The sequence below is a fragment of the Lathyrus oleraceus genome, chromosome 3, assembly GCF_024323335.1.
Source record: "Lathyrus oleraceus cultivar Zhongwan6 chromosome 3, CAAS_Psat_ZW6_1.0, whole genome shotgun sequence".
Classification (NCBI taxonomy): domain Eukaryota; kingdom Viridiplantae; phylum Streptophyta; class Magnoliopsida; order Fabales; family Fabaceae; genus Lathyrus; species Lathyrus oleraceus.
Window position 1 is genome coordinate 260,852,291 of NC_066581.1, and position 9,444 is coordinate 260,861,734.

The 9,444-nt window shown below is 39.3% G+C and overlaps 2 protein-coding genes across 2 annotated transcripts; both read right to left on the minus strand.

The window, feature by feature from the left end:
• Positions 1 to 1,939: 1,939 nt before the first annotated feature.
• LOC127130739 (uncharacterized) lies at positions 1,940 to 4,255 on the minus strand. Its single transcript, XM_051059708.1, has 2 exons — positions 2,570 to 4,255; positions 1,940 to 2,470 (listed from the first exon to the last, which is right to left on the minus strand). Exons 1-2 carry the CDS (start codon positions 4,253 to 4,255, stop codon positions 1,940 to 1,942), a joined length of 2,217 nt encoding a protein of 738 aa, XP_050915665.1.
• Positions 4,252 to 6,047, minus strand: LOC127130740 (uncharacterized). The gene is made up of 3 exons (XM_051059709.1): positions 5,790 to 6,047; positions 5,129 to 5,613; positions 4,252 to 4,651 (listed from the first exon to the last, which is right to left on the minus strand). Exons 1-3 carry the CDS (start codon positions 6,045 to 6,047, stop codon positions 4,252 to 4,254), a joined length of 1,143 nt encoding a protein of 380 aa, XP_050915666.1.
• Positions 6,048 to 9,444: the final 3,397 nt, after the last annotated feature.

Genomic DNA, 9,444 nt, shown 5'->3' on the forward strand with positions numbered 1-9,444 from the left:
TTAACCTTCGCAGGGTCAACCTCAATTCCCTTTTCACTAACAATGAAGCCTAGTAACTTTCCAGATCTTACCCCGAAAGTACACTTGTTGGGATTCAACCTCAGTTTGAACTTGCACAATCTTTCAAACAATTTCTGAAGATGGATCAGATGTTCTTCCATAGTCTGGGATTTAGCAATCATATCATCAACATAAACCTCAATCTCTTTATGCATCATGTCATGAAAGAGAGTTACCATCGCACGTTGATATGTTGCCCCTACGTTTTTCAACCCAAATGGCATCACCTTATAACAGAAAGTCCCCCACGGGGTGATGAAGGTAGTCTTGGCCATATCTTCAGGTGCCATCTTTATCTGATTGTACCCAGAAAACCCATCCATAAAAGAGAAAACTTTTGCATGAACAATATTGTCAACAAGAACATCAATCTGGGGTAGTGGAAAATCATCCTTAGGGCTTGCCCTATTCAGATCCCTATAATCCACGCACATCCTCACTTTCCCATCTTTCTTCGGCACTGGCACGATGTTGGCGACCCATGGTGGATACATGATAACTGACAGAAAACCAGCTTCAAACTGTTTCTTTACTTCTTCTCTGATCTTCTTTGACATGTCAGGATGTGTCCGTCTGAGTTTTTGTTTAACAGGAGGACACTCTTCTTTGAGCGGCAAGTGGTGCACAACAATGTCTGTATCGAGTCCAGGCATGTCCTCATAGGACCAAGCGAAAATGTCAACATACTCTTGCAACATCTCAATCAACCTTGCTCTCACACCTTCTTCCAAGGCAGACCCTATCTTGACCTCCTTCGGTTCAGTTTCAGTACCCAGATTCACAGTTTCCAGAGATTCCTCATGTGGTTGGATGACCCTTTCTTCTTGTCTCAGTAGTCTGGCTAATTCCTCAAGGATTTCACAATTTTCCTCGCCTTCATCTTCGGCTTGGTAAAGCGGATGATCAAAATCACAGAAAGCCATAGCGGAATCATCTTCCAGTGGATCCAGTATAAAAGTAGGGTTGGATATGCAATAATGACGGGTTTTATTTTCGAGAAAAGAAAGCACAACATAAAGAGAAAAACAAACACATTGCCAAAAGATTTTTTTTGTTATTTTTATCTTTGTAAACATAAAATAACGGGAAAGACAAGGATCATAATATTTGAATGCAAAAAACATCCTTTTATTCATGATGAAATTTGCAAATGCAAACATGGTAGCCCGACAAACATTTCACTATGTCTTAGGCAGAACATAGGATGTATGACATGATAAAAAAAACAAATGAAAGTTACTCCTCCATGCGGGTGACTGTGACAAGTTCTTCAGAAGTCCAATTAGATAGCTCTTGACCGGGGTCTGTTGGGTGAATCCAAGTCTCTAGATCATAATCACTATCCACTTCGTCTTCAACAGCACAAGCATCCTCTTCTTTGCTCTTCCCAACACTAATAAACTTGATAGGGCCAGTGGCCTGCTGAGTCTCGGGGGTACTATTATTCTTCTGGTTCCTCCATTCTTGATCAAACTTGTCCCAACCCACACTTGTCCTTTTGAGTTGGCAGTTCCAACACTCTACCCCAACCTTCGGGGTGTCCAGATTCCACAACAGCTTGGGCTTGTTTGAATGATGACATAGAGATTTCTGGCTTCTTCTCCTCGACATGAGGAATCTTAATAGCATGTACGGTATCAAACGCTTGAAACGGGGTCTCGTGGATCTCCCCCTCCACTTCAATATATCGGAAAGAGTTAAGATGGCTTATCACATAATCCTCCTCACCACAGACAGTGACGATCTTGCTACCAATAGGATATTTTAACTTTTGATGCAGTGTGGAAGTAACAGCGCCTGCCTCATGTATCCATGGGCGTCCCAACAAACAACAATAGGCTGACCGTATATCCATAACAAAGAAGTTAGCAGTAAACACTTAAGGCCATATCTTTATTGGTAAGTCAAATTCATAAAAGACAACCCTCCTAGACCCATCAAAAGCTCTCACCATCAAGTCACTTGGTCGAATCTCCACCCCTTGATAGTTCAATTTCATCAGCGCCACTTCTGGAAGTACATTCAAAGACGAACCCGTGTCAACCAGCACATGGGACAAAGTACCACCTGTAGATTCCAAAGAAATATGAAGAGATTTGTCATGCTTTCTACCCTCGGGAGGCAAATCAAAATCAGTGAAACCTAAACCATTGCTTGCAGTAATGCTTGCAACTACATGTTCAAACTGGTTTACTGATATCTCTTGTGGTACAAAAGAAGTGTTCAACAGCTTTATCAAGGCATTTTTATGAGCTTCCGAATCTCGCAGCAAGAATAGAATAGAGATTTTTGACGATGTCTTGCTTAATTGAATAATCACTCTATAGTCACTTTTTTGGATGTATCTCATAAGCTCTTCAACTTCTTCATTAGATGGCATCCCCGAATTTGAACCAGAAGGTTGAGTATTCTGCACATGAGGTTCGGGAACAGAAAGTTCTGGCTCAGCATCAGTTCCTTCAACTACAACTCTTTTCCCTTTGGCCTAAGCCAAATCCTTAGCATTTACCTCGGAAGTCCTTTGAACAAGAGAGAACACACGACCACTCCTAGTAATTCGACCAGTTCCACCAACATCATTAACATCAGAATTAGGAGTCTTAACAGCAACCTTCTGCCCATGGTAATATACTTTTTCCCTATAATTCCATGGAACACCTTTATCACTGCTATAAGGAACAGGGCTTGGTAAAGTAATACGAACAGTGGGTTTCTTTGGAGGCACAGGAATAGTGATAACATCAACTTCCTCTACAACTTTCTTTTTCAGACGGTCAAACTGTAGAGATCCCTCGTTAATTAGATTCTGAATTTCAGACTTCAGACAATCACAACCATTACACTGATATAAACAATCTTTACAATCAGCAGCACAACCAGGAAAGACCCCCATCTTTAAAAGATATTCTTTGACAAAAGGCAGCGGGGTAGTTACAAGACTAGCATCCATGATCAAATTTAACTCTTCATCTACTTCAATAGCACTCACCGCAGCACCTCCATGAGGTGGCATGGGATTTTGCACCACATTTGGTCCATTAGGAGGCTCAAACTCAATAGTCTCATTATCAATAAGGTCTTGCACTTTGTGTTTGAACGCCCAACAGTTCTCAATGTCGTGCCCAACACCTCCAGAGTGAAACACACATTTGGCATTTGGATCATGACTAGCAAGGAGAGAGGATGGCATTGTCCAATTTCTCAATTCAATCAAGTTGATATGGCAAAGATGATTAAACAACTGAGTATAGGTCATAGGCAGAGGAGTGAATTGCCTAGGAGGACCCATAGTCCTTTGTTGAGCATTTCTCTGGCGAGGAGCAGTCTGTTGTTGTTGTCTAGGTTGTTGAGTTTGCTGACGAGGTTGAACAGTAGGAGTTGTGACAACAGCTACTTGTTCGGAAAAGGCTCTCCCTTTACCTTTACCCATATAAGCAGAACTAGAATCTTCTTTGTTCTTCGAAAAGCCTGTGAAAGGCTTCTTACCCTTATCAGATGAACTTCCAGAACTAGGAACTTGAATCTTACCAAGCTTGATACCCACTTCAACACGCTCACCAGCCGTGACCAAATCTGGGAAACCAGCAGTGGTGCAACCAACCAAACGATCATAGTAAACTCCTTGAAGAGTTCCCATAAATAGATCAACAAGCTCACGCTCCATCAGTGCAGGTTGAACTCGAGCAGCCAACTCACGCCATCTCTGCGCGTATTCTTTAAAGGATTCATTGTTCCCCTGTGTCAAATTCTGCAACTGAGTGTGATTGGGAGCCATATCAGAGTTGTAGTGGTAATGTGTTACAAAGGCATTCACCAACTCTCTCCAGCTTCGTACATTAGCCCTCTCCAAAGACATGTACCAATCAAGAGATCCTCCTGACAGATTGTCTTGGAAGAAATGCATCAACATCTTCTCATCATTGGAATATGTAGACATCTTTCTGAAATAAGCACGCACATGAGTCTTTGGGCAAGAATTCCCTTTGTACTTGATGAAATCGGGTACCTTGAATTTGTTTGGAATTCTAAGCCCGGGAACAAGACCCATGTCATTGAAATCCATCCCCATGACATATTGGTTCTCCATAGCACGTAACCTTTCTTCCAGCATACGAAATTTCTCACCAGCAACATTCTCTTCAACATTGGAATAGTAATCCTCACATTGGTCATCTTCTTGCACAGGAATTTTCATGGTCCTCCTAGGATGAGCCAGCACTTGCTCAATTGGAATTCTAATACAGACATTCCCAACATGCGGAGGTGTCGGAGGAGGAGGAGGCGGCAGAGGAGGTGGAGGATTCCCATCATGTCGAGGTGTGGGCGGGTGAGACGGAGGAGGATGGGGGGATGAGGATTCCCATTATTCTCATTATCGTCTTCACCAAATGGATTCCCTTCAATGGGCCTAAGGACAATCGCCCTCAATTCTTCTTGCCTGATTGCCATATTCTGCATTAGTTCCATGAACGGACGCATTTGCGCAGTAACTCGCTCTTGCATTGCTGCCATGTCTGCTTGTATCCGTTCCATCTTTCGTTGCTCGTTGGCACGAGTTGAGTAGAGGTGAAAACTGGAATTTGCAATCTCTCTATAGAAGAAAACCAATCAGAGATAAATAGACCGGCCACAAAGAACTTGTTATGCATGCAATGTGTATGCTATATATATGTTATGTTTTATCACTTCCAAGAACTCAAAGTTTTGTCTCTCATTAAGATGATAACAACAAAATACCATAGGCGATAAAAGGAAACACTGCTAAAAATAACTCGTCATCTCATTAAAATTATCAGAAAAAACACAATTGAGTTCAAACATAGATCAAAGACGGCAATGCTAAAAGATAGGTGCCCCATCCAACAAGTCTAAAGGGGGGTCACAAAGTACAAAACATCAAAATACAACCAAAAGTAAACTAATCAAACATCTCTACATAATCTAGAGGTCCAGTCTTCAAATGCTTCTGGCTCTAAGCTTTGGACTCCTCAAACAACTTCTTTGTGTCTTTACGTCTTGGTTGTTCAATCAAACTTTTGATGAGAAGGTCTTTGTGATGCATCATAACCTCCATGTACTGGAACTCTCTGCATAACTGGTCGTACCTATCACAATCTTCACTAGGATCTCCTTTTCTTCTTTCAGCTTCTTCTTCTCTTCAAGAGCTTTGTCAAGGTACTTCTGGCGTTCCTTGAGATTGAACTCAAGTCTCTTCTTTTCACCTTTGACTCTACCAGCTTCCTTTTGTTCATCTTGTAACTTCTTTTCCAGGATCTTCAACTCTTTCTTGTGCTTAACTTTTGACTTTGCTTTGGACGCTTCCAATTTGAGATTCGTCTGTTGCGCTTTGAATAATTCTCTATTTAGCTCTTTTATTTCTTTGTTTCTGTGTTCAAATGCTCTTGAATTTTCTGGCCTTTGTCTCTTTGTAGGAACACTTCTTTTTGCCTCCTTAAGCTTGTGCATCAATTGTCTCCTCTCTTGATCAACCTGGTAGAGTTGCATCCCCATCTCATCTTTCTTAGCTTGAGTTTTGTAATTCTCTGCTTGCAACTGTCGATAATGCTCAATGGGTATCATAACAGGCTCATCAGAATCTAACTAAGAAAGTTATTTGAAGAATGGTTCCTCTCTCTCAAAAGGTAACTTGAGCGCCTCAACCCTCTTCTTGATCCATGACACATATGGATGCAAGGCCATATTCTCTTTTGGTCCAAAGAAAACCTTACCCTTCTTACGGATTTTCCGCCAAGATGTAACAACTCAGGATTCTCCTTTTTAGCAAAGCAAACTGAAGCTTCTATCTCTCGAGCTTTGGGCTCATCTCTTAAAGCAAATCCCAACTGACGGATAGCCAATACATGATTATAGTTGATACACCCTTTCGTCCCCATGAGAGGAACGTTGAAGAACTCCCCACAGCTAGTGATCATCTCAGTAACATGCATAACATTAGCCCATGTTATGTCAAAAGAAGTCAAAGCCATCACCCTTTTGGACCATTTCAAAGTACCTCATGTTTCTACGAACGCTCCTTTTACAAGAAGATGAATCAAGAACCATTTTTAAATCAAAGTTAGACAACAAACCACCGCTCCTCTCTTTCCATGTTGGGAGTGAATAACATAATAAGTATCAGCGAGAATAGTGGGAACAAGTTTCCTTCCTATAAAGATGCAAATAGCAGTTAGACCAATCAAATTCTCCATATCAGGAAATAGCAGATGCATGTTGTAAGACCCCAATTTTGACCCTAAGATCCCTCATGCAATTTCATCATACCTTAGCATCCTCCTTACCCCTCTTTCATTGGGTTTGTTTTAGGAGAGATCACCAAGAATCATGTGATTGTATCATACTTGTATTTTATCATTTTACTAACCAAAATACCAAAAATATGTCTTTGTATTTGCCTAACTCTTTTGTAGGTGGGGCATGATCACCATTGATCTATCAAGTTCATATCTAGGGTTTGAGACCCTCATGACAAAGAGCACAACCATGAATTAATCCAAGAATGGTTATGAGCATCATATATGAGTTCCATTGATCTCTACATGATCAAGTTTTCTTCAAGAGTTTAAGGGTGATTTGCCTTGGAAACCCTAGTTTGACTGGGTATCTTAAGTAACTTCTCCAACAAGCTATCTCATCAATTGATCAAATTTTTCAAGGGACACTTCAAAATTCATCATCTTATGCATATATGATCTACCATGAGCCAAGAAAGTCAAGAGAATTGAAGGTTAGCAAGTTGGTTGATGGTGGTTGGCCAGATGAATCCATCTGATCAAAACTGGGTCTCCCTAGACCCTATCTCCTACACTTTTCACCATATGAAAATGATTCCAAGAGCAAATTTACTCTAAATGACATTCCAAACAACTTTCATGTTGAGAACTAGAGCTAGTTTTGCTTGGAAAATCATCTTCAATGTTGAAATATTGTAGGTCATTTTGTCTAAACCCTAATTTGAAAGTCAACTTCCCAAGGCCATAACTTGCTCAATTTTTATGATATGAAATATTTCCAAGTTGCACATTCAAATTCAAGATGTCTACTTCAACTTTTATGTAAGGTGGAATATTGAGATATATGACTTTACACTTAGGAAAATTTTCAACATGTTGAAATTTCCAAACTTCCACCTCAAAATTCACCATGATCCAAGCATCAAATGAAAACGTGTTCAACATCAAACTTGTTCCCCTTGATCCAAGCTTTACAAAGAACCCAAGTTCATGCATTTTGGATGAGGTTTTCTAGGGCTGCGCATGGCTTTAACAAAGCTGCATCATTGGAGGAAATCAAATGTACAAACTTCATTTCACATTGCCTTGCCAATCAAGCTTCATTCATACTTCAACATGATTGATTTTGGACCTTAATGCATTGCCTCATGGGCCTGTACATGCCCATGCACTCGTGCCATTCACATTGCTAAATTTGGACAAAATTTCAAGTGTGCAAATATCACCCCCTCATGCTATAAATACATGACCTTTGTGCTCAATTCAAACACCCCTTGCGTGTCAGCTTTGCCCCCAATTTAAACCCTCTCATTCTAAAGGAAAACCTGAGAATTTTCAATTTGAAAATTGAGTTTGAATCTCACTTGTAGGAGAATCAAAAACTCTAGGATCCAAAGCCTTGCACCCTTGCTAATCATTTCCTGCAAGCTTCTCAAGTGTGATCAGATCATGTTTGAAGCAAGCAACATCAAGCTCTACACAGTATTGAAGGTAATTTTCAGAAAACTTCATCTCTTCAATTCTCACTCAATTCTCATCAATTCTCTTGGATTTTTGATTGTATGAAGTCCTACCAATGTAGGCAAGAAGATTGAGTTGCTTAGAGGTCAAATCGAAGCAACTCAGTTGACACACCTCAATATTCAACTCCTCATATCTTTATATATATGTGGAGTTAGTTAAAATTGAGGTGATATTCGTGATCTACACCATTTTATCTTTCAGATCATGTCCTCTTTTGTCATTTATGATGTGGTGATGACTGAACCAGTCCGGCCAAGGTCATCGGAGAAGATGATCGACCTTTGGCTCCGGTGATGAGCTGGAAGTGTTTAGAGCCATTAGATGAGTTTGAAATGTCTTAATCTCGTGCGTTGCTTTTAAATACCAAGCCTATGTCGCGTTGACTGCAGTGCACCATGGAACGCGCGCGCTGATCCACTTGATCTGCCACCTCAATTAATGAGGTAGATCAAGTGGTCCACGTTTTTTTGCTATTTTCTTATTTTTATTTTAATTAGCTTATTTTCATTAATTCATATTAATTTTAATATTGATCCAAAAAATATGAGAGTTTCACAAAAAAATTCAAATAATTCCCTCTTTCATATTTTGAATTAAAATTATTTTTTGGATCATTATTAATATTTTTCATGATATAATTGATTTTGTGATTGTTTTTAATTGTTTAAAAATACTTTTAAGTCTTTAAAAATTCTGAAATTTTTTCTCCAAGGTCCTTTGACCTTGTTTGACCTATGATGAATCTCATGGCCATTTCTTTGGTGTTTTGATGAGGTTTTAGGAATTTGACAAACCATATTTAATTTAAATGTATTATTTTAGTATTTTTAATTTGAATAAATGCCAATTAATTGTGTTGACCTATTGTGATGACTCGTATAAGTTTGACTCTTGTTGTTGGGCCTTGGTCAAGGTTGATTTGACTTTGTCAAGTTAATATCATTGGATTTAGGGGATTAATGGAATGTACATTCCATCTCCCAAAATGAATGGATGATATTAATTTGGTAAAAGTCCTCCTTTGACCAATTTGAGTTTCGATCCATTCCCCTCCCTCTTCATCTCATTCCCATTATTTATGCATTCATCTCATTTGGCCTATGATATCTCTAAGTCCTAAAGCTAGTTGATTGTAAAATCAACATAAGTATGGATGAGATTAGGCCACCTCTTTTGCATATTCTTTTTGTGTGTGGTATGTTTCATGAGCATAGTCCATTATACTATGTCTCTAACATGCATTAACACCAAAATTCTATTGCCCGACCTCAAATAGTTGTGACTTCTACATAAGTACAATTACGATTGCTTAACATAGTGCTAAATTTGTGACACAAAAAGGCATAGCATTCTAGTTAGTGAGATTGTAAGTCTCCCCTCTTTCATGGTATTGTATGGAAACTTGGCCTTTTTTCCTTCCTCTAGAAGATGTCTTGGTTCAAGGATCCATGCTTGTGATAAGTGGGTTGAGTATTCTCCAAAGAATGACTTCAAATAAAAAGAAAAAGAAAAACAATACAAACTTCCAACTCATTAACAACTAACATTTAATTTCAAGTCTTTTATTTTTAATGCACTTTAATTTTTAAGTTCTATTCATTTGCCATTA